Consider the following 26,009-nt stretch of genomic DNA (forward strand, 5'->3'; position numbering starts at 1 on the left):
CGCCAGAGTGATTTCCTATTTTTTGAGGAAAAACCTTGTTTTAATCCTACAGGTAATTTAACAATTTTCTTTCAACAAAGTCATTAGGAAAACAGTCCTAAACTTACTGAGAGAGAGAAACATCACCCGCATTCAAGCAACAATAAAAGCACCTGCTATGGTGCAGAGCAGAACACAGGACAGCCATCTCCCCTCAGACGGATGGGCATATACCTCTGCACCAAACCCCGGGGAGCAGGGCTCATGAGAGGCTTGTCTCAAACCTATATAACTTAAGTAAAATTTTCCCAAAGGAAAAAACATAAAAAGAAGTGTATTGTAGGAATGCTTAAATTCAGGGCCACTTGTTAGGACTTTCTTGCTTTCTAAGAACAGTCTCTGCCTTTCCGAAGTATGCTCACTCTTATTTAACATCAGAGGACATCATGGAAATGCTCTTCATTCTGCTGAATCATCTCTGACTTCTGTTCATTGTGAGTTCATGTTTCAGCACTAACACAAGTACTTCCACTCCTGCATGTTTTGATATAGGTACAATGACAACATGGGTCACACAGTACTGGGGAACACTGGGAAAGCCACATTGCCATGTCAAAAGCATTAAGCACAATTTACAATTAATTAGGCCTATCAGTTTGAAACTGACTCCATGCAATTTTGAAGGATTCCATTATTTCATCTGTGTAATATTCCAAATCTGTATGAGCCAAATGTATATGAAATGCATCCTCACAGTACAGCACTTCCCTGACCCACCAGGACATGGAGAAATGGCAAGGGGGAAGTCGTGTTTAGGGTTGGAAGAGCTGGATCCCTGAGATCTGCACTCTGGAGCTGAGGTGGGGTGGCCGCATTCTGGTCATAGCTGAATGGAGGGGGGAAAGCCTCCTTCTTCCGACCTGTTCATTGACTCTGGTGTGTGAAGGCCCTTGATGGATGAGCAACCGCACTATCTGGGCATCTCCTTTCCAGGCTGCCAAGTGCAGAGGGTAACAGCCTTTAGAGTCAGCCACATTGGTCAGTGCATCGTTCCTCAGAAGAACTTCCACCACATCCCTAGAAGGCAAAAAGCAATCATGAGCTGCAGAACCCAGCAGTCTTTCCTGCTGCCAGATCTTTACCTCTGTACAGTACAAAGCCCTTTCATAGGTCTTGGCCCCTCTCACTTCCTGAGCTCATTTCCAGGATTTTCCTCTTATTCCATGAGCCTCTGGTACACCTGCTAAGTGGCTGACCCATCTGAAGCTATGCTGTGCTGATTCACGGCCTCCCCATTAGGGATCTCTTGATAATCCACCTATTTTCCTCTACTTTGAAAATATCTGGATTTCTTGTCTAAACCTTGCAGTATTTCCTGGTTTGTGATGTTTAAATAGCATTCAAGGATAGAATTTACAGAAAAATAGTCAAACAAGACAAATACCATTATTCACTGCATTACTCAGATTATTTAGTGATATGGGAGCTGAAAATGGGCAGGCAAACCAGAATTAAAGCTGACTCCAACATAGCCAGACACACATGGTATCATTTGAAAGCTCCAGAAAGAAGGCCTTGGCTTTCTTCTTGGTGACACCAGTAATTAAACAGACCCAAGTGTATAATTAGCCCCATGCACACGAGGTCAAAGAAAATCCTCCCTGTAAATAAAAACAACATCTGGAGATGAACTTGGCTAACAGGCTACAGTTCTCAGAATTCAAGATTCACTTTCATTTAGGTTATCCCATTATTTACATATTTACAGGGAAGAGATCTCTACAGATTTTTTTTTTTTTTAGTTTTCAGAGGATTACAGAAAAGATAATGATCACATTTGATATATTTTAGACAAGTTTAAAGCTAAAGAAAACAACCATGATCTCTTTTTGGCACACTGGAGTTAATCAGGCTGGGCCAACTATTGGACAAATGACTTAGAATACTGTAAGGTGGTGAGGGCCTGCTCCTTGCTCAGAAAAATCTAAAATAAGGGGCACTGGTGTGGTTTAGTAGTAAAGTGTCTCAGTTATGAGGCCCTGGGTTCACTATCCAGGGGTAAAGAAACAAAATGTGAAAAGGGAGAAAAGAAAAGTTTACAGTAGTTACAGTATTCCCTCCTCATAAAAACTCAACTACTGCTTCAAACTTCTTTAACACCCTCTATCCTGTTAACACCTTCTATTCTTATTTTCATTCTAGGGCATCCGGGCAAACCCATTCACTGTGCCCTACAACCAGGTCTGCCCCTTTGCTGGGGTACTACACTTTCCTCACCTGAAGCACAGAACCCAACCCGTTAAGCCCCTGCCTTCTCTCTCAGAGTTCCTCCCAAAGCATGCCTTCTCCAGATGTCTTTTCATGCAAATGCCACCCAATTCCTAACAACCTCTCCTGTAGCTTATCTATGTAATTTTTTGCCCTTAAAAATGGTTTTGGGGGGCAGAAATTGTGGCTCAGTGGTAGCGCATTTACCTGGTATGTGTGAGGCACTGGGTTCAACTCTTAGCACAGCATATTAATAAATAAAATAAAGGTCTATCAACAACTAAAAAAAATATGGGGCTGGGGTTGTGGCTCAGAGGTTGAGTGCCTGCCTCGCATCTGTGAGGCACTGGGTTCAATCCGCAGCACCTCATAAAAATAAATAAACAAAATAAAGGCATTTGCTCATCTACAACTAAAAAAAAAAAATGGTTCTTGGGGGCTGAGGTTGCGGCTCAGTGGTAAAGTGCTTGCCTACACATGTGAGACACTGGATTTGATCCTCAGTACTGCATAAAAATAAATAAATAAAGGTATTGTGTCCATCTACAACTATAATAATAATAATAAGGTTCTTGGGGTCTGGGGGTTTTAGCTCAGTGGTAGAGTGCTGGCCTAGCATGTGTGAGGCACTGGGTTCCACCCTCAGCAAAAAGAAGAAAAGAAGGGAGGGAGGGAGGAAAAGAAAAGAAAAAAAAAGACAAAGAAAAGAAAAGAAAGAAAGAGAGGGAAGCAGGGAGGAGGAGAGAGAAAAAGAGAGAGAGAAAGAGAGAGAGAAAGAGAAAGAAAGAAAGAAAGAAAGAAAGAAAGAAAGAAAGAAAGAAAGAAAGAAAGAAAGAAAGAGTGTTGTGTTTATTTAATACTAAAAATATATTTTTAAAATGGTTCTTGGGGCTGGGGTTGTGGCTCAGCAGTAGAGTGCTCATCTAGCGCATGCAAGGCCCTGGGTTCGATCCTCTGTACCACATAAAAATAAAGGTTAAAAAAAGTGTTCTTGGGTTGGTGGTATAACTCAGTGATTGAGTACTTGCCTAGCATGTGTGAGATTCTAGTTTCAATTTCTAGTACTGTCAAAAAAAAAAAAGGCAGCTCTTGTTGTCTATGAAGCTGATTTATGAGGGAAAGAATGACAGAATAAATGACAAAGTACTCACAACAGAAGACAAGTTTCCCATGACCACTCAATCTAAATAAATTTCAGTTTATCAAGGGGTCACCTAAGAGATTCCAGCCCCTTTATGATTTGGCTGCCCCAAATTTGATCTTCATATTTACATCATTGTGAGACACTAGAACATTCCAGAGGGGAAAAGGACAAGCACAGGAAAAAGTAAAATTGAATCCTTGGCTAAAGCTTTCAGGGGTGGGGGGCAGGAGAGGATGTTTAAATTATACACTAAAGAAAAACTCAGGGATTCTGCATGAGCTGAACAGAGTTTCTTTTTCTCTGTTCCTCTGTGCGTTACTTAGCCGAGCTTGACAGGAAGTGAAAAAGACACCCTGAAGGCCTGGGTTCTGAGGGCAGGGCAGGGCAGGAGCGGAGGCCTTCCTACTCACTTATGGCCGTTCAGAGCGGCGTGGTGCAGCGGTGTGTAGCCGGTGCTGTCAACACAGTTCACATTTGGGCCTCTCCACATGCTGTCAGGGAAGAAAGAAACTGATTTCAAACACTGAAGTCATAAACCAAGGTTAAAGACAGCTAGCTACTTGGGTTAGACTTCTATGTGGTGTTTAGCCAAATTAGAGACTTCCAAAATGACTCCTAATGAAGGACACCATGCACACTACAGAAGTGCCCAGCAGGGCACAGTGGTCTGCCAAGTAAGGAAGCAAGAGTCAGGACCACAGTGTCTCCACTGAGCTCTGGTTTCTGTATCCTCTGTTCATCTGTAACTTACCATCCAGTTGGGGACTCATTCCTCTGTACTCCCTGTTCACTGAAAGGTCATCGAAAACACCATGAAACCAACCCCTTAGTCAGGTGCAGGTACACAGCACCCACCTGGGCTGGCAACTGAAGGCTTCAGAGAAACCTCAACACAGACCATGCAATCAAGACGGTTCAATAGGCAAGGGCCACTATTAAAAAGCACCAGGACACACATGCTAAGATACATGTAATAACCGTGTCTTTCCTCTGTAAATAAAGCCAGCCCTCTGTAAAAATGGGTTCTGCATTTAGGTTCAACTAAATTCAGAAAACAAAATATGTCTGTACATGCACAGATCTTTTTTCTGGTCATTATTCCCTAAACAATACAACATAACAACTATTTACGTAGTATTTACATTGCATTAGGTATTGTAAGTAATTATTTATAATCTTATAGAGATGATGTAAAGCACATAGGAGGGTGTGCAGAGGGTATATGCAAATACTATGCTATTTTATATATGGAACTTGAACATCTACAAATTTTGGTATCTTCAGGGGATCCTGGAACCAATCCCTCATGGATACTAAAGAATGACCATATCTTATTTGTCAGTGTGTGTATATGTGTGTGTGTGTGTGTGTGTCTGTCTATAAATTAGTAGAATCTATAATTTTAGAGTTTTGTTTGCATTAGAAATACTGTAACAATGGAAGCATAAATGTCACCTTATTTAATCCTCAAAACCTTAATTCTTATTTCTGTTCCACACCTCACTGTATTGGTTAGAGCTTCTAAAATATTAAGCAGCAGAGGACGTCCTTGTTTGTTTCTGCCTCTAGTAAGAATGTGTAAATAAAACATTTTTCCTACCTTTTTTGTTTTAAATTTTATTTCCTTCTTTCTTGTGGTACTGAGAATCAAACCCAGGACCTAGTGCATGCCAGAGGTAAGCACTCTACCACTAAGCTACATCCCCAGCCCTACAGATAGTTGTTCAACTTAAATGCATTTTCTGCATCTATGGAGGTAAACACAGTTTTTCATTTAATGTTCACAGGTTTCTTAACATTGAATCATTCTTTCATTCTTAGAATACTTCTTCTCTGGCTATTATTCATTGTACCTTGCTGGGGAAATGAATTTGATAGTATCTACTTGAGAATATATTATTTTGGATTTTCATATCTATATTCAAAAGTGACGCAGGTCTAAAGTTTTTGGGTTTTTGCTACTATTATTGGATAGTATCAGTGTTAGTTTTGGTTTGGGTCACAGATCAGATAGGCAGCAGTCTATTCATCTTTATATTCAGAAATCACTGACCAAGAGTGATAAAATTATAGTCACCAGTAAAACCATCTGGGCCAGAGTGTTTAAGCTCAAGTGCTGGAAGCAACATTATTTCAACAATAACATTCTGGAAATAGGCATCAGTACAGAAATTATTATACCTACGGTGAAGACAGAATAAAAATATCACATACCAGTTATACTGCTATGTAATAAGACAGAAAAGAAAAAAATAAGTGTTAAAGAGGAAAAAATTCAAAAGTGTAAATATTAGATAGTTACAACTGAAAATCCATGAGAGAAATTTACCAGGATAGCAGACTGAGTGCAGAAGTTTATTCCATCCCCTGCCTAAAGACTTATGAAGTGATAAAAAAGATATCCTACCCTGCACTGATAGGACAGACAGACAGATTGACTGGGCCCAAGAAAATAATAAAAGATGTCATTGAGTAACTGGCAATGTTAGACAGAAAGGAAACAAGCTCAAAGACACCATCTAGAAGAACGCAATAGTAATAACCACACAGCACTTTTTACCTATCAGACTAAAAACAAACTAAAAATAATGACATTATCAAGCGTTTGGAAACAAGCACTCTTGAACACCATTGATATGAGTTTAAATTGGTGAAATCCTTTGGGAAGACAATTTGGCAGCATCCATCAAAATGCCATAAAAATAGCATTCACTTTTGAGCCAGTGATTCCACTTCCGGGCAATTGTCCAACAGAAACATTGTACATGTTCACAAAGACATGCTTGCATAAGATTACTTCATTATAAGAGTAAAAAAAACTAAAGCCTTAACATCTGTCCATAGATAAGCAGTTAAATGTTAGGTACACCCACAAAGTGAAATACTACATAACCATTCACAACAAAAGAAAGAAAAGCATTAGGTCTACATGTCCTGACAGGGAAAGGTTTCCCAAGGCACACTACATTATGGGTAAGTGAAAAGCAGAAGTTACTGGTAAAACACAAAGAACACGAGCTCCTTTTAGTAAAAATGCATGTATACACACACCCCAGTAAATGGATGGCACGTGGAGAGTACTCACCAAGTGCTGGCAATGGCTACCTCTGGGGAAGGAAATTTGTGTATTAGGGGATACTGCAGAATGGTGGAGAGAGAGCTTAATGTGTCTTGTTTGTTTATTTTGGTGCTGGGGATTGAACCCAGGGACACTTTAACATTGAGCTACATCCCCAACCATTTTCATTTTTTACTTTTTTGAAACAGGGTCTCATTAAATTGCTCAGGCCAGTTTTGAACTTGCGATCCTCCTGCCTCAGCCTCCCAAATTATTAGGATTATAGGCATGCACTGCTGTGCCAGCTGACCTGGATGTTTAGGGCTGTATTCTACCACACTGTTTATTGAGACTATATTCGTGTAGTACTTTAATAATAATAATTTTTTGGTTGTGGGGTATTTAGAGATTGAACTCAGGGTACTCAACCACTGAGCCATATCCCTAGTCCTATTTTGTGTTTATTTAGAGACATGGTCTCACTGAGGTGTTTAGCAATTCACATTTGCTGAGGCTGGTCTTGACTCACAATCCTCCTGCTTCAGTCTCCCAAGCCTCTGAGATTATAGGCCCAGCTAATAATAATAATTTTAATACTGTCTCTAAGAGATTCATCTCATAGGTAAAGGTATCCACAGACTAAAAGTAAAAGAATGGGAAAAAACATAACATTCTCGTGGATCTTATAAACAAGCAGGGCTTTCTATCCTCATATCAATAAAGTGGACTTTGAGCTAAAGTTATTCAGAAGGGACAAAGAAGGACGTTTCATGCTGCTTAAGGGAGTTACATATCAACAACATACAACAATCATAAATATTTATGCCCCAAACAATGGAGTGATTACATATATCAAACAAACCCTTCTTAACTTCAAGAATCAAATAGACCACAATACAATAATACTGGGTGACTTTAACACATCTCTCTCACCACTGGATAGATCCTCCACACAAAAACTACATAAAGAAGCTACAGAACTAAAAAATAGAATTACTAATTTAGACTCAATGGACTTACATAGAATATTCCATCCATCAATGACTGAATACACTTTATTCTCAGCAGCACATGGATCCTTCTCTAAAGTAGACCATATCTTAGGCCACAAAGCAACTCTTAGCAAATGCAAAAATAATAGAGATAATACCTTGCATTCTGTCAGATCATAATGGAATGAAATTAAAAATCAACAGTAAAATAAAAAACAGAAGCTACTCTAACATCTGGAGACTAAATAATATGCTACTAAATGACCAATGGACAGCAGAAGAAATCAGGGATTATATGAAAAATACTTAGAGGTAAATGAGAACACCTGTAGAACATATCGAAATCTCTGAGACACTATGAAGGCAGTGCTAAGAGGAAGGTTCATTGCATTAAGTTCATTTTTTAAAAGACTACAAAGTCAACAAATAAATAACCTAACATTACATCTTAAAGCCTTAGAAAAAGAAGAACAAATCAACACCAAAAGCAGAAGACAGGAAATAATTAAAATCAGAGCTGAAATCAATGAAATTGAAACAAAAGAAACAATTTTAAAAATTCAACAAAAGAGTTGGTTCTTTAAAAAAATAAATAAAATTGATAAATACTTAGTCAAGCTAATAAAAAGAGAAAGAAAACTCAAATTACTAAAATTTTCAATGAAAAAGGAAATATCACAACAGACACTACTGAAATACTGTCAATAATCAGAAATTATTTTGAAGATTTATACTCTGATAAAATAGAAAATCTCGAAGACATCAATAAATTTCTAGAGATAGATGACCTAGCTAAATTGAATAAGGAGAACATAGAAAATTTAAACAGATTAATTCCAAGCACTGAAATTAAAGACGTCATCAAAAGACTACCAAGAAAAGCCCAGGACCGGACAGTTTCTCAGGCAAGTTCTACCAGACTTTCAAAGAAGAACTAAGGCCAATCCTCATCAAATCATTCCATGAAATAGAAAAGGAGGGAACCCTTCCAAACTCATTCTATGAAGCTAGTATCACCCTGATACCAAAACCAGACAAAGACATATCAAGGAAAAAAAATTTCAGACCAAAAATTTCAGAACAAAACAGACCTGATGAAAGTAGATGCAAAAATTCTTAATAAAATACTGGTAAATTGCATAAAAAAATATTAAAAAGATAGTGCACCATGATCAAGTGGGATTCATCCCAGGGAAGCAAGGTTGGTTTGACATACAGAAATCAATAAATGTAATTCATCACATCAATAAAGACCAGAATCATATGATTATCTCAATAGATGTACAAAAAGCATTTAACAAATTATAGCATACATTCCTGTTTAAAAGACTAGAAAAATTAGAGATTATAGGAACATACCTCAATATTTTAAGTGCTATATATACTAAACCCAAGGCCAACATCATTCTAAATGGAGAATAATTGGAACAAGAGAGGGATGCCCTCCTTCACACAGTCTATTCAACTTCTATTCAACATAGTCCAGAAAACTCTAGCCAAAGCAATTAGAAGAAAGAAATTATAAAGGATATAAGTAGGGAAAGAACTCAAACTATCCCTATTTCTGATGATATGATATTTAGAAGACCCCCCCCAAAAAAAAAACTCCACTAGAAAACTTCTAGAACTCATAAATGAATTCAGCAAAGTAGTATGATACAAAATTAACACTCATAAGTCAATTGTGTTCCTACACGTCAGTGATAAATCAACTGAAAGAGAATTTAGGAAAACTATCCCATTCATACTAGCCTCAAAACAAACATATATATTTGGGAATCGACCTAGCAGAAGAGGTGAAAGACATCTAATGAAAACTACACAACTTAAAGAAGACTTAGAAGATGGAAAGATCTCCCATGTTCGTAGATAGGCAGAATTAATATTGTCAAAATGGCCATACTACCAAAAGCGCTATACAGATTTAATGCAACTCCTATTAAGGGTCTGATGACAATCTTCATAGAAATAGAAAAAGCAGTCATGAAATTCACTTGGGAAAATAAAAGGCCCAGAATAGCCAAAGCGGTACTCAGCAAGAAAACTGAAGCAGAAGGCATCTCAATACCAGACTTTAAATTATACTAGAGCTATAGTAACAAAAACATCATGGTACTGGCACCAAAATAGATATGAAGACCAGATAAACCCACTTAAGTACAGTCATCTCATACTAGACAAAGGTGCCACAAACATAGGAGAAAAGAGCCTCTTTAACAAATGGTGATGGGAAAACTGGAAATCCATATGCAACAAATACAATTAGACCCTTCTCTCTCTCAACTTGCACAAATATCAACTCAAAGTGGATGAAGGACCTAGGCATTAGACCAGAGACTCTGTGCTTACTAGAAGAAAAAGTAGGCCCAAATCTCCATCATGTCAGCTTAGGAACCAACTTCCCCAATAAGACTCCTAACACGCAAGAAGTAAAATCAAGAATCAATAATGGGATGGTATCAAACTAAAAAGCTTCTTCACAGCAAAGAAACAAGTGAAGAGAGAGCCTACGGAATGAGAGAAAATCTTTGCCATTTACATCTCAGATAGAGCATTAATCTCCAAGATACACAAAGAACTGAAAAAACTTAATACCAAAAACAAAAACAAATAACACAATTGACAAATAGGCAAAGGAACTGATAGGTATCTCACAGAAGAAATATGATTAGTCAACAAATACATGAAAAAATGTTTAACATCTCTAGCAATTAGAGAAATGCAAATCAAAATTACTCTAAGATTTCATCTCACTTCAGTCAGAATGGCAATTATCAAGAATACAAGTAACAGTAAATGTTGGTGAGGATGTGGGGAAAAAGGTACACTCATACACTGCTGGTGGGACTGCAAATTGGTGCAATCACTCTGGAAAGCAGTATAGAGATTCCTCAGAAAACTTGAAATGGACTACCATTTGACCTAGTTATCCCACTCCTTAGCATATACCTAGAGGACTTAAAATCAGCATAGTATATTGGCATGGCCATATCACTGTTTCTAGCAGCTCAATTCACAATAGCTAAGCTATGGAACCAACCTAGATGCCCTTCAACAGATGAATGGATAAAGAAAATGTGGTACATATACCCAATGGAATATTACTCAGCCATAAAGATTTAAATTATGGCATTTTCCAGTAAATGGATGGAACTGGAGACTATCATGCTAAGTAAAATAGGCCAATTCTAAGAAAAACCAAAGGTTGAATGTTCTCTCTGATATCCATATACTGACTCACAATAGGTGTGGGTTGGATTGGACAGGGCAGAGGAGGGGAGAATTAACAATTTCTAAGGGGAACAGGGTTAAGAACCTATACACAGAGAAGACAACACCGCCCCCCCCAAAAGCACATTAAGATGTTGATAATAAATAGCTGAATATAGGTGACAGATCACTTTAATAAGCATGTAGAGGGTAGAGATGTAGAGTGCTTGCCTAGAGTGCATAAGGCCCTGGGTTTGATCCTTGGCACTGTAGAAAAATTTAAAAAGCATGATGATATATTAGATTCAACATCTTAAGGAAGAAAAGTGGATGGAATTCTGCACAGCAAAGAAGCAATCAACCTGTGGACGGGAGAAAATACTTGCAAGCCAAAAATCTCATAAGAGGTTAAGATCTAAAATACATATGAAACTCAACAGCAAGAAAACAAATAATCTGATTTAAAAATGGGCAATGAACTTGAAAGGATATTTATAAGATGACCAAGTAGCCAACAAGTATATGAAAAAAATGTTCAACATCACGAATCATCAGGAATGCAAATAAATATCACAATGTAAATTCATTTCATCCTTGTCAGAATGGCCATTATCAAAAAAATTAAGTGTTGATAAGGATCTGGAGAAAATTAGAACATTTGCATGCTGTTGGTAGGCATGTAAATTAGTACAGCCGTTACAGTAAACAGTTGAGGTTCCCCCCAAATTATAAACAGAACCACCATATGATCCAGTAATTCCACTGACAGGTGTACAACCAAAGAAATAATTCCATGTGTTGAAGAGATGCTGCATTCCCATGCTCATTACAGTACTCTTTGAAATAGCCGAGGTGTGGGAACAATGGATGGTTGGATACAGAAAATGTGGTAGATGTTCACACACTGGAATACTATCCAGCCTTTGAAAAGAAGGAATCCTGTCATGTGCAACAACATGAACAGACCTAGAGGATCTATATTAAGTAAAATAAGCCAGGCAATGACATAGACAAATGCCACATAATCTCACTTATATGTAGAATCTAAAAATGTGGAATTCAGAAATGTAGTATAGAATGGTGGTTATCAGAGGCTGGGAGGAAGCAGGAAGTTTGGGCGAAGGATACAAAATTTCACACACTGTATTACACACTGTGCTCTTGAAAATCACTAGGAAAAGTTTTAAGTGTTTTTACCATGAAAGAATACATGTAGCAATGTATGTTAATCGGCTTGATCAGTTATTCCACAATGAGTACATATTTCAAAACATAACAGTAAACAATGTCGAGTTTCTCACAAAACACTCAGGGTCCCTCCAAGGCAACTGGGCTGCACAAAATAACCACACAAGAGACAGAGATACCTTTTTCTTTGGGGGTGTTGTGTTGGCTCCTCCGACCTTAAGGGTCCGCAGAAAGAGAAAGCTCGTGCTGAACCCTTTTATTGGGGAGAAGCCATTCAAATGAGGCAAGGGGTCAGGTTTCAGGGGGTTCAGTCTAGCTTCGTGATGTCTGCTGTCAGCAGGCTGACTGACATCTAGGAAGGCCACACCCAAGGACAGAGTAAGAGAAGGGGACACACAAAGGGTATTTCCATGGACCATTCTATCCCCAACATGGCAAAGGGGTAATATCACAAAGGAACGGGTGAGCGTAGCTCGACCCCATGGGCGACACGCCTTCATCTGAAGACACACCCTCAACTTCCTGAACAGGACAACGCCCAATGTAGTGATCAGTCAGAGTCTCTTACTTCAGGATGGAAGGCGTGGGTCATTCAGAGGGGCTCCCCACAATACATGATGTATACATATAAATTATATTTTGTATTTTTCTTTTTGTACTGGGGATTGAACTCAGGAGCACTTAGCCACTGAGCCATATCCCTAGTCTAATATATATATAATTATTATTATTTACAGACAGAGTTTCACTGAGTTGCTTAGGACTTTGCTAAGTTGCTGAGGCAGGCTTTGAACTCGAAATCCTCCTGCCTCAGCCTACTGAGCCTCTGGGATTACAGGCATATGTGACTGCACCTGGCTAAATTTTATTTTTCAATTAAAAATAAAAGAAGTTTAGGGGCTGGGGATGTGGCTCAAGCGGTAGCGCATTCGCCTGGCATGCGTGGGGCGCTGGGTTTGATCCTCAGCTCCATATAAAAATAAATAAAGATGTTGTGTCCACTGAAAACTAATAAATAAATATTTAAAAAATTCTCTAAAACATAAAAATAAAAAGAAGTTCAATGTCTAGGTTATCTGACATACCTGTACATGACTTCATTTTCCTTTTTTTTTTTTTGGTGTGTGTGTGTGTACACCAGGGACTGAACTCAGGGGCACTTAACTACTGAGGCACATCCCCAGCCTTTTTTTGTATTTTATTTACAAAAAAGTTCTCACTAGTGCCTTGCTTTTGCTGAGGTTGATTTTGAACTCAAGATCCACTTGCCTCAGCCTCCAAAGCCACCAGGATTACAGGCATGCGCCACCATGCCTGGCTACAATGACCTCATTTTCAAAGTCAAAAATTGTACAGCTGGGCTGGGGATATAATTCAGTTGGTAGAGTGCTTGCCTCACATGCACAAGGCCCTGGGTTCAATCCCCAGCACAAAAAAATAAATAAATAAATAAATAAAAAATGAAAATTATACAACTGTGCTTGACAGTGAATCAAAATGATGGAAAATAAATTGGATGTGGAAAATCTAGGAGGTATAGTTCTCACACTTGCTTTCCAGTTGTTTCACAAGTAAAAAAAAATCATCAGTGGTCTAAAGCAGGTAACACAAAAACACAAAAACCAATTATTTGGTTAAATCACAAACCACATGGGTGTGGTGGCAATCCCAACGACTTGGGAAACTGAGGCAGGAGGATGACAAGTTCAAGGTCAGCCTCAGTAACTTAGCAAGACCCTATCTCAAAATAAAAAATAAAAACAGCTAGAGGTATAGCTCAGCGATGAAGTGTTCCTGGGTTCAATCCCTAGTACAGTAGGGAGGGGAAGGGCAGGAATCATAAACCAAACCAGTGGCAGATCCAAAGCTTCCATTTATAAGAGCCCTTGGCATTTGGCCAAATAAATACTAATATCTAACTGGAATGACAATGCAAAGTGAATATATGCTAATGCAAGGCTTTAAGGGTGAAGCAGCTGAGGGCACAGGCCTACCCAGCATCCATTGGGACTCAGCCACCTGTTTAGCCAGTGCAGCCCAGCTCCCAAAGGAACCCTGAAACAAGGTATTCAACTGCCCTTTATTTTAATGAAAAGGCAGAAATGAGCAAATCCACCAACATTTTACTTTACCTCCATGACTCTGGTTTAGAAGTAATTAAATCTGGATATCCCATACCAGTGTTGAAACTCTCTCAGAAGTAGAAAAGAAAGACAGGCACTATCCTGAAGACAGCTACATTGCCAACCTTCCTCCCATTCCTCTTTTCCCATCTTCTCTTTTGAGGAGACTAGTGTCTCCTTAAGATGCCATCCAGAAATCCTAGGAACTGGAGGAATATATTAATCAAACCCTAAATGAAAATGGAGCTGGGCGTGGTGGCACACATCTGTAATCCCAGCAGCTCAGGAAGCTGAGACAGGAAGATCATAAGTTCAAAGCCAGCCTCAGCAAAAGCAAGGTTCTTTTTTTTTTTTTTTAATTTTTTTAAGTTGTAATTGGACCACAATATCTTTATTTTATTTATTTATCTTTATGTGGTGCTGAGGATCAAACCCAGCACCTCGCAAGTTCTAGGCAAGCACTGTACCGCTGAGCCACAGCCCCAGCCCCACAAAAGCAAGGTTCTAGGCAACCCAGTGAGACCCTGTCTCTAAATAAAATACAAAAAAGGGCTGGGGATGTGGCTCAGAGGTTGAATGCCCCTGAGTTTAATCCCCAGTACCAAAGAAAGAAAGAAAGAAAATGGAGAACTACAATCTCCCTGTTTAGAATTTCAGCTTCAGACAGGATGGTACTAACATCCCCCTCCACCCAAGTTTCTTCCTTTTTGGCAGTTCAAGAAAAGGACTATTTACAACTGAGGGCTTCCTCCCTATCACATCTGTCCTATTAGGTTTTTCTAAAACAGTAAGTACCAAAGGGCTGTTCACCAACAAACAAAAGTAAAAAACAATGCACCAAGAACCAGGCCAAAAAAAATTAAAACACCATCCAAAAGATCCCTAAACAAAGTTTAATCTGTATAGATTCTGCAGAAATGCAACTGCTGTCATTGGCTTGCAAACAAATTCTAAAACTAATATTGAGGGGTCTCTGAGCAATCACAGCTATTCTGTGTTCATGAAACTACAGAACCCAGGTTAAGAGTCTGGGGTCTGTAGTTAGCAGACCTGACTTCATTATGTGTCAGTGTGTCACCTTAAACAATTCACTTAATTCTCAAAACCACTTTCTCTGCATCTATAAATTCTGTGATAAACTCCCAGGATATAAATCATTTGTGGAGACTTCTAGAAGCTTGAGTCAGTTTAATAGCATTAGGGTTGAGGGACTTGAGGTGTACTAATCACAGCACAACTGCTTCAACCTGATGCACAACACAGCAAGTCCTGCCCTCTGTGCTTCAAAAGGACTCATGTTTTGATATGGCACCTAAAGACTGCAGAAGGCAAGGAAGAACAGGACTGATGAAGACTTGTGGCTTCAAAGGCCTCCCTCCATCCCTTTTAAAACTATCTGCACATTCATACATGGCCCAGTGCTGGATTTGGAGGTACTGAAGAACGGTCCATTTGACACTGCTCACTCCATTTAGTGAGCCAGGTGGGGATGAGGTCCTGTTCAAGGGGCCACTCTCACAGGTGTTCAACAGATAAGTGGAGAGTGCCCTCCATGTGCCACGCACTGTTCCAGGGGCTGGACATGCAGACGAGAAGAGACAAAGTCTCTGCCTTCACAAAGTCTGAATTCTAAGGGGAAGAAGAAAGAGTGAACAAATAAACAAATAAATATGTGGTATGATACCAGGTCGTAATAAATTGCCAGAAAGGAGCAAAGAAAGGGATGAAATATAACAGGAGTGATGTTCTAGATAAGGTCATGAGGAAAGACCTAAGAAGGCGATCTTTGAGAAGAGATCTGTTCAAAGTGAAGCAACAAGTCCTGTGGGTGCTGATCCCTGAAGATCAGACACTAAATCTCTAAAGAGAATCAGGGTTCCTCCACCTGATTCCAAAGGCCCAGCAATATTTGTAACTAAACTTATCATTCTTTAGTCCTAGCAAAACTTAGGCAGAAAACTGGGACAAAACTTTCTCAATTGTGAAGTCAAATGGTTAAAAATATGCTGAGACACTTGGTCTATCCAGTAGAGAAAGCTGCTCTGCTCAAATGACCCCTGATCCACACCCTTTTCTAATCTCACCCTCCCTATATGGTCAAGATCATCTACATCCTCAATATTTATCACGTGTGACCTTGAACCACAGTGAATTCTTTATGCTGATCATTCATATTACACATTGCAGTCCTTTTAGGGGAATCCTTCATGTTTCCAGGAACACAGACTGCGTAAGGAACAGTCCCAGGGCACCAGTTTGCAAGTTCTAACATTCAGTTTTCACAAACCTGATAGTTAATTCCCTCTTTCCAAATCAGATTCTTGCCAAGCCTGTACCAACACTAACCCAGTGTGGTATGGTTTCTAAGCAGAATAACAAATTTATGATATCCGTACCCATTAAAAATGGCACAATCTCTTGATGAGGCACAGAATACTCCATTTGAGATTTCTCTGCATAAAACAGAGAAAGAAGGATCATAACTGTAACCAAAGTGCTCAGCCCACTTTCATCTGTGATCAAATGATGTCTTAAAGTGGCTCTTAGCTGGCAGTAAACATGCTTCCGGTGGTTGCTCAGCTACTGTACTGCTTACTTTGCAAAGACAAGTAATGGCATCTCAATGAGCCAGAGGGTGTCCAATCTAGTCCAATTCAATAACGTTTACGCCAGGTGCCAGAGTCCCCCACCCTCAAGTTGAGTGGGGAAGTCAGACAAACAAACAAATGCAGTACTGTGCCATGTGTAACGTTCTGAGAAGGAAGAATATAAAATGAAAAGGAAAGAAGACACATACTCATAGGAAATGGGAACAGGGAGGCTTTACAAAAGCGGAGACCCTTGAGCGGAGTCTTGAAGCTTTGGAGGAATCAGGCGGGTAGAAGCAACAAAAAGGAATTCATATTCAAGGTTCTCCAGTTAACAGCCAATTGGGGCAAATGCCAGTAACCGCTGAGTGCAGTGCAGGTCTGATTTGCTTTGAAGTTTCCAGCAGGGAACGATCACAAGTACACATGGAAAACTCCTGCGACTGCTGGGAGGTGGCGGGAGGTGGGTCTATCTGTTACTCACCATACTGCTGTAATGACCTAACAGATTTCATAATTAAAAAAAATATCATTGTGATGAATGGTGGCCCAGATGGTGAACTAGCAGTGTGTGCCTAGATGGGGGTGGGGAGTTAGCTATTCAGGCCTGAGGTGAGGATGTGAGTAAAGGCAGTGGTAATGGGGACAGAAAAAAAGACAGATTCAACAGGAAGGATAGGACATAGTGATTAGAGGCAGAAGGAGGTTGGACTCTGGGGCTAGGTGAACTGGGCAAGTCCTTGGACAGAGCAAATTCAGGAGGAAAACCAAAGTTAATCTGCAACTGTGGGAATATGAGGGTAGGGGGGAGGGGAATTTTGTTTTAGATTAGTTGAAGAAATGAATTTTGACACATGTAGATATCAGGGCAGTAGGTGAACATGAGGGCCTAAATGACAATGTTCAAATGTTTGCATGCATGTTGCCTGCATCTGACCCTTATAACAATATTAGAGTAAGAAAACATGCTCTTATTTCCATATTACAGGTAAGAAACTGAAATTCAAATGTCTTACTGGTCTTCATATCGCTAATTAAAGAAGAAATAAAATCCAACATTTAACCTCTAGTGCATGTTCCTTCTAATTCTCCAGACCCTTGACCTTAAAGATGGAGAGAAAACAACTTGCAATTCTATGGCTCTCCTCCTGTACTAGTTCACAGAGGGTCAAAGACTCAGAGTATTAGGTTAGAAAAAGGCTTTCGGGATCACAGACCCTGGTAAGAGGAAGCAATGGCAGTGAACCTGTGGGGAAGAGAGGTCCTGGGGCAGCTCTCTACCATTCTTCATTAAATCATAAGGTCTCAAGGAGTTTGTCTCATCAGCCTTTTTCGGCCAAAGACATTACTGTTTTCTTCTCCTGGTTATCCTTGCAAAGTCAGGTTTATCTCTGGGACTCAGAAAGGACTGGCAATTTTCCAATAAAATGGAACACTGTCCAAAGTCAGTCTAATTCAGAAAAGACTCCATTTTACTTTAAATGAATTTTGACACATAATTACTAAAATACTTTCTACATAATTAATGGTTTAGGATAAAAGGAAACATACAAGGAGCCTGTGAAACCATTCCCACTCTCAAAGAAGCTTAAAATCTTTGGAGAAAGACAAAACTTAGATATGAAGCAATCAATCACAAAACCACCAGTTAACTGTGAAACCTAAACATGAGCTTTTATTTCTGCTCCTTCCTAAATTCCACTAAAAATGAAGTAAAAACAAGCAAAACAGGTCAAAAGGAACAGAAGATAACAATGAACATAAGATATAAATATCCTCCCCACTCCCAGAACTGAGGGGTGCTTTACCACTGAGCCACATCCCCAGCCACTTTTATTTATTTTGAGACAGGGTGTCACTAAGTTGCCCAGGCTGGCCTTGAACTTGCCATCCTCCTACCTCAGCCTCCAGAGCAGCTGGTATTGTATCTTAACACCTGGCTGGATGTCAATTTTTTTGAAAGGTCTAAAGTAGATGAATTAGCAAAGATGAGAAAGTGAATCCCTGCAGCCAGGGAAGTGATTGTCAATTCACACAGCACCCCTAAGAAGACTCAGGGATCAGAGGTACCAGGTGGCTGAGGAGGCCAGGGATAAGGAAGGGCTGAAAGCCAGGGCTTCACATAAATTCTGTATGAGAAGGTCTTAGGCCAGAGGCTCTGCTGTCATATCCAGAGCAGCCAGGAGACTATGTATTACTCCTCTACCCAGGCAGGAGAAGGTGGATTAGTCTGTGTAAAACCAGACAGGGCTGAGAACAGTGGCACATTCCTATAATCCCAGCTACTGGGAGGCTGAGGCAGGAGGATTGCAAGTTTGAGGCCAGCCTGGGCAACTTGGCTAGACCCTGTCTCAAAGAGGAAAAAAAAAAGGTCTGAGGATGTGGCTCGGTGGGAGAGCACCAATGGGTTCAATTAAACAAAACAAAATTAAAAAACAGACAGGTTCTAGACTCTGAGACATTAGGAACAGGAGATGGCAGGGAGAGGCACTGTACCGAAAACAAAGCCCCTAAACAAAGTCTCCATCTGGAAGGATGGCCTGCTTGGCCTCCAGAATGCTGGCAGTCCCAGCCCACCCCACCACCAGAGAGAGTCTTCTTTCCCGGGACAACCAACTGATCCCTGAACAAGATCAAAAGATGCTGACTTTGGGGAATTCCTCAACAAATCAGGTGGGTCCAAACCCCCATCTCATGGAAAGCCTTCCTTGAAGAGCTCTTCCGGGCTCTGTATAGAACGTCCAATCAGCTTTGCAGTGTCTCGCACTTACGCAAATACATGACAAACATTTGAGGAAAACCCTCAACAGGGAAAGATGGGAGCACAATACAAATAGAAAACAGTGACTTGAAGAAACAGCAATGAGGAGCCCAATACTGTCAACAGTTATCACAAGAGTGGGACCAGAATAAACAGAAGAAAAATCAGTGAAAAGTTCTTAGAAATTAAAAATGATACGAGAAATAAAAAATATAAAGAACCAAAAGATAAAGTTAAAGGGCCAAAAGATAAAGTTAAAGGGCTGGGGTTATAGCTCAGTGGTAGAACACTTGCTTAGCAGGTGTGAGGCACTGGTTAGATTCTCAGCACCACAGATAAATAAATAAAAATAAAGGTCCATCAACAACTTAAAAAAAAAAAAGATAAAGTTGAATAAATCTCTCAGAAAGTAGATCCAAAGCTAGATGTGGTAGTGCACACCTGTAATACCAGCTAATCCAGAGGCTGGGGCAAGAGGATCACAATTTCAAGGCCAGCCTCAAGCAACTTAATGAGACCCTGTCTTAAAGAGTAAAAAGGTAGGAATGTAACTCAGTGGTAAAGCACCTCTGGGCTCAATCCCCAGTACAAAAAAAAAAAAAAAAAAAAGCCAAAGATAGAGTTAATAGGAAAGATTAAAAAAATAGAGGACCTTGAGGGTTCCAGAGGAGAAAATTAGCAAAGAAATAGCTTAAGAAATCTGCCTTGAACTTCTAATTGAAAAAGTTCAGCCTGTGCTCAGCACAATAAATTAAAAAAGAGAAAGAAACAAAGCCTTCCCCAAAGTTCCTTGTGGAATTTCAGAATACATGGGATAAAGATAACATAGTTCCAGAAAGTAAAAAATAGTTCACATGCAAAGGACTGAGAGGCATCCACTAGCTGGCATATGCTATTTCACAGTGTCTACTTTCAATAGAAGCCACAAGACAAAGGAGCAATACTTTCAAAATTCTGAGGTGATCTGATTTCCAACTCAGAACTGCACAGCAAATTATCAGTCAAGTTTAAAAAAGAGAATAAAGATATTTTTAGACACACAGGATCTCAAATTTTAACTCCCACACATCCTTACATCAGGCAGCAAATGGAGGACATGCTCTATCAAACAAATGAGCAAGCCGAGAAAGAGCAAGAGGGCAACCAGGAAACCGGTGCCATGACTCAGCCACATAGCAAGCCTCCAGAGTGACCAGGCCAACCGTGGCTGGAGAACACAGGGAGCCTAAGAACTGTCTGCAGGAGACAACGAGACGGACAGGATCAACGATGCATCTGCCTAGTATGTGGAGAAGAATGTTAGGGATTTAAAAGTTTATGGCTGTGGTTTGGGAAGTAAGATCGAGGTAAACAAAGAGAACTCAGAAAACAAAGGGAAATTAATGAATTATACAAACAACAACAACAACAAAAAAAATACAACATCTTGATTGGCTCAGCAGGTGAATGTTACTTAAACATAGCATTAAATACAGATGTGACCAAAAATCATGATACATTTGAAGGATGGAAGGAAAGTTAGACTGAGAGAGCATAAGAAACTAAAGCCTTCCTCTTCTGCAACAAAGATCACTAGAAAATGCTAAACCTCAAAAATGAAAGAGCTGTAGAAGCAAAAAAAAAAAAAAAAAAAAAACGAAATGTGGAGGAAACACCAAAAGAAAGTGAAGATCCAGGACCTGGAAATGGTTGCTTCCCTGGACAGGAACTCGGGCAGCATAAATGGCCTTCTGGTAGGAACAGTGCAGGGAGGATTCTGATGCTACCTGACAGGTTGGAGGAGCAGTGAATGTGGAAGTCTGGGACCCTGGGGTTTTTGTGGCCACGTATTTTCGTGTTTCACGCATGGGATGAAAGCCGCGACTTCTAAGGGCTTCTCCCACAGGAGGGAGAAAGGGACAGCAGGCAAGGCAATGCGCCATCATAACTGAACACACAACACAATTCGGACACACACACACAAGAGTGGCAGCTCCAGGCAGCCAACAAGGTGCTCCTCCCTTGGTCCTGCCAAGGACAGTTACCTGCAGGACAGATACACTGGTTATATCCCACCTTGCTCTTCTCACCATCCTGTTCGAAGCCCTTCTGCTTCTAGCTAGCAATCTGGGGACACATATAATTCCACACACTCAAACTGGCAGGTTCCTGGAGAGCAGGGACTGTCTGAGACAGGATGGCACACTTGCTGTAAGGATTGCTATTTGCAGTCACTGCTCCCTCAGGCAAGGCCTATGGCAGGAAGGTAGAATGTGAACAGTGCTTGAAGGAGTGCAGAGTGAGACTGGTTCCCATCCTGACAGGGACAGGACGCCTGAGAAGTGCACCATGGGAAGTGAACCCATTAAGGTCTCTTTTAAGTTGTATTCGCAGGAGTTAACATGTAAGTCACATTTTCACAAGTCCTATATCCTCACCAGTTTACACTTATTTGGGGACCCGTATCTTTGACTTGATGCTATTTATCTAAGCAATGGCTTCGTAACACTTGAGCATTCAACATTTTTGATCCTCAGCCACAAAGAAGAAATGGAACTACTGACCTACAAAAGAATGCGCTCCAGAGCTTTCGACCCTAAGTGTGAATCATCCCACATCTTCACATACTGAGCACACAGCTTCCTGCATGCTCCATGACAGCAGGGACTGGGCCTGTCCTGTGCACAGCACACAGCACCTAGCACTAAGCAGGAAGGAAGAAAGGAAAGGCCACTATGCAACTCACTCCTGGAAAAAGACCAGTCCCTCCCCTAAAGGGCACCAGAGATACAGAAACAAAAAATTGTACTGCAGTGTGATACCTACAATGCTAAGAAACCAGAGATGGCTTGAGAATGGATTTCATCAGCAAGCCGAAGGGAGCAAGGGCATGCAAACAGGGAAAGAGCGGCAGAGGGCTCCCAGCTCCCGCTCCTCACAGACCCCCTCCACAGTGCTCTCTCTCTCCTCTGCCCCAGCCCCATCCCATCCTCCCTCCTCAGCCCCTACTGCCTGTGGAGCTGGCAGGGGGCTCCTCCCTACCATCGGCCTAGGCAGGGCCTCTCCTGAGCTCCAGCCACCCAGCTCCCAACCCTGCCTTCACTGCCTCACTCTCGGCTCAGGGACCTGCATTTGTCTTTGTTCAAGTCTTTCTCACCAAACCACAAGCACCTTAGGAAGGATTCAAATGCTTTGTTTATCACTGTAGCCTTCTGCAGCTGGCACCGAGAGCTCAACAGGTAAGAAACACCCACACCGAAAGGCATAAGGGGGTCCAGCTATTTAAAGAAAAGGATGGCAAAATTATTATTTTTTCAGACGACAGAAACTACTTATAAAAACTCAAATATCCTCTTCTAAGTTGTTTTTGTATTTAAAAAAAAAACTGCACATGTTTTACTAAATACTTGCACAGACCCATAACACTCTAGGACATGCTACCTAGAAAGAAAAAGCAAAGTGTCTTCTGTGAGTGACTGAGTGTCAAAGGATTTTTAAGGACAAAGTCATGCTCCCTGATTTGTCAAAGTCCAGAGGCTTAAACAGGCTGAGATAGGAATGAAAGATGACTCAGTCACATATTTTGGGGGCACAGAGGGCTCCACCTTAGGGAAATCATAAATCCTGGCTTATATCCGCTGTCCCAGCATAATGATCAATAGCACCAGCCTGGACTCTACTCTGAATGTTCACCTCACTCCATTCAGACTTTGAGACCCCTTTCTTGGAATGTGGCGACTAAAAAGCCTACAAATAACATTTATTAAATGTTTGCTATAATCCAACCATACCTAAATTGGATTAAATAACCCCCCTCTTATGGTTTTTGTTTGTTTGTTTTGAGACAGGGGTCTTGCTTTGGTGCCCAGGGTGCTCTTCAATCCCTGGGTTCAAGTGATCCTCCAGCTTCAGCCTCCTAAGTAGCTGAGACAATGGGCATGTGCCACCATGCCCAGCTTTTCTGTATTTTACTTTTCACAGGAAGCCTGTAAGGGAACCTATGGAACTGACAAGTATGGAGGAGAATAATTTACCTAGGGTCACAGAGCTGGTGACCCCGTGGTGGGGCTGAACTCTTAACCACTGTGTGATGCAGCTCTAGTCATGGGACCTCCCCTCACTGTTCTCCGTCCCTGCGGCTCAGATTCCTTCATCTCCTCCTGCCTCACATTCCCCACTCCTCACTCCTCCTGCCTGGTTCTTTTCCTCTCCAAAGCCATAGGAAACCAATAAAAGGCACCAAGGAAGAGAGGCAGGATGTTCTAGGTAGGAAATGGGTCCCGGAGGGAAATAAGTAGAAGTAGTTAACACATGGCTCCATTAGCATTTCCAGAAATCCAATTAGCTGACAAATTTAGTTACTTAGGGAAACTATTACAAGCATCGACATTAAAATCAGACACAAAGGAATTCGTTTAATCTTAAGGTATTTAAAATGATTATTTTATTGTTTTGAAGAAATTAAAACAAGTATTTTTTTTTTTTTTTTTGGTATGTGTGTGGGAGTAATCAGGGATTGAACCCAGGGGTGCTAAACCACTGAGCCACATTCCCAGCCCCCTTTTTAAAATTTTTTATATTTTAGTTAGAGACAGGATCTCACTAGGTTACTCAGGGCCTCACTAAGTTGCTGAGGCTGGCCTTAAATTTGTGATCATTTTGCCTCAGCCTCCTGAGCCACTGGGATTATAGGTATGAGCCACCATGCCCAGCCAAAATGAAAATTTTCAATACAGAAATTAATAACACAGGGTCAGGTTTGTGATGCACATCTGTATCCCTAGTGACTCCAAAGGCTAAGGCAAAATGATCATAAGTTCAAGGCCAGCCTCAGTAACTTAGTAAAACTCTATCTCAAAATAAAAAATAAAAAGAACGTGGCTCAGTGGTAGTACTCCTGGGTTTAATCCAAAGGAAGGCAGGGAAGTGGGGAGGGGGGGGAGGATCAACATTCAAATGAGATTTACTATCAGATTCTAGGTCCTTCAAGATACCACATGTACGTCCTAAATATCCCAAAGTGCCACAGACAAAAATCATATTCTGAATATGGCTAACATGTAAGATAAATATTAAAGATCTAAATTTATTTTTCACACATGCAGCTGACCCATGTATCAATCCCAGACTTAACACATACTAGCTACAAAATCTCTAGGAAATGGTCAGAGATGGAGATATTCCCTGCCCTATCCCCACCTTCAGGGAGTTGTTTTATGGAATAAATGAGATGTGTATGTGGAAAAAAAAGTTGTGAACTGGAGGTATAGGCACTGGTATTTTAAATCACTTCCAGTTTACAGTTTTGTGTAAACAATGTTTAAAGTGAGGCAGGCAAGAGTTAAAGAATGAGACTAGTGTGTGTGTGCTGACGTGGAAAAACATCTAAGATATATGGAGTGGGAAATGCACCTGCAGAACAGTATGGAGAGCATGATCTCATTTCTCTTAAGAACAGAGTATTTTTCTAAGCTATACTAACAAGCTAAACTGTTACACACCAAACTGTTAAGACTGATTAGTTCTGGAGGTGAGGCATGTATCACTTTGTAATAAAACACACAATGACAGACTCTCTTCTTGACCAAACTTAAGTCCGGCTTTTTGAAACGTGTTTTCCACTAGGCCTTGACCTTGGCCCCACAGACCTGCCAAGCCCTGTTTAGCAAGAATCCAGTTAAGTAAGTTCAAAAGTCCCTTCACCCTGGATATCCAATCAAGTTCCTCATCCCCAACCTGTGATACCTAAGTCCTTGGCCTTCCTTTAGCAAAAATCCTGTTAGGTCAGTTTAGCAAGAATCCCCCTACCCTAAATGTCTCCTTTTTCCACCCAGTGATTTTCTACCCAGGATTCTTGAATCCTGCTCCTTGGCTGTAAGTCCCACTGGCCCATGTTGTATTGGGAGTTAAGCCTGATCTCTCTCCCCTATTGCAATATCCCTACTTAGATGGTTTTGAGTAAGTTTTCCTTACCTTGTCAAGAAGTATTAGAATTAATTTTCTTTAAAACACACACACACACAACTTTTTTTTTTTAAAGAAGCCAGATCTAGGGGCTGGGGTTGTAAGTAAAGTGCTCGCCTAGCACATGTGAGGCCCTGGGTTAGATCCTCGGCACCACATATAAATAAATAAAATAAAGGTATTGTGTCCAACTACAACTAAAAAATAAATATTAAAAAAAAAAAGAAGCCAGATCTATTCCAGATAGAAACAGGTTCCCAGTTATAAGATTTTTAAGAGTTCTTAAAGGAAAAGGTTCTGGGGATCATTTATTTCTAGATTTGGCCTCCTTTTTTAAAAGCCTCCTGTGGTCTTTGATGTTTCCAGCCTCCAGAGGATGAACATCAATTACTCCCCCTTGCTTCTGAATGAAGCACTTCAATTACAGAGGCTATGAAGCAGCTTGCCCTTGTGACTTCAGTACCCATCCCCAGGGGAGATGACCAAATGGGTCAGTGATTTCAAAGGCCAGTGAATTTTATGAGACCCTTTAGGAATTGTACATTATGGCAATGTCCCACTAGTTTAAGTGACAGCTGAGGTTAGGGGAGGTGAATGAATCAACTGGGGGTTACTAAACCCCACATACTTTATACCTTAAAACAGCTCACAATTTGGTCTCTTCCTCTTCATTTCCAAAGTCACTGCTTTACTCTTGAAATAACTTCTAAAATGATTTTGACAGCCTCAAGTCTCTTTCTCCATCAAAAAAAAAA

General features: G+C 40.4%; 1 protein-coding gene across 5 annotated transcripts in view; it reads right to left on the reverse strand.

The window, feature by feature from the left end:
• The window catches only part of Anks1a (ankyrin repeat and sterile alpha motif domain containing 1A), a 179,948-nt gene that overhangs the window by 102,701 nt on the left and 51,238 nt on the right, over positions 1-26,009 (reverse strand). For all 5 annotated transcript variants that reach the window (XM_077802233.1, XM_026383384.2, XM_026383387.2 and 2 more), the window contains exons 2-3: positions 3,802-3,882; positions 900-1,056 (exon numbers count right to left, since the gene is read on the reverse strand). In XM_077802233.1, the coding sequence (XP_077658359.1) occupies positions 900-1,056; positions 3,802-3,882 (238 nt within the window). The remainder of the gene's footprint in view (positions 1-899; positions 1,057-3,801; positions 3,883-26,009) is intronic.

The sequence above is a fragment of the Urocitellus parryii genome, chromosome 8, assembly GCF_045843805.1.
Source record: "Urocitellus parryii isolate mUroPar1 chromosome 8, mUroPar1.hap1, whole genome shotgun sequence".
In the NCBI taxonomy this organism is placed as follows: Eukaryota; Metazoa; Chordata; class Mammalia; order Rodentia; family Sciuridae; genus Urocitellus; species Urocitellus parryii.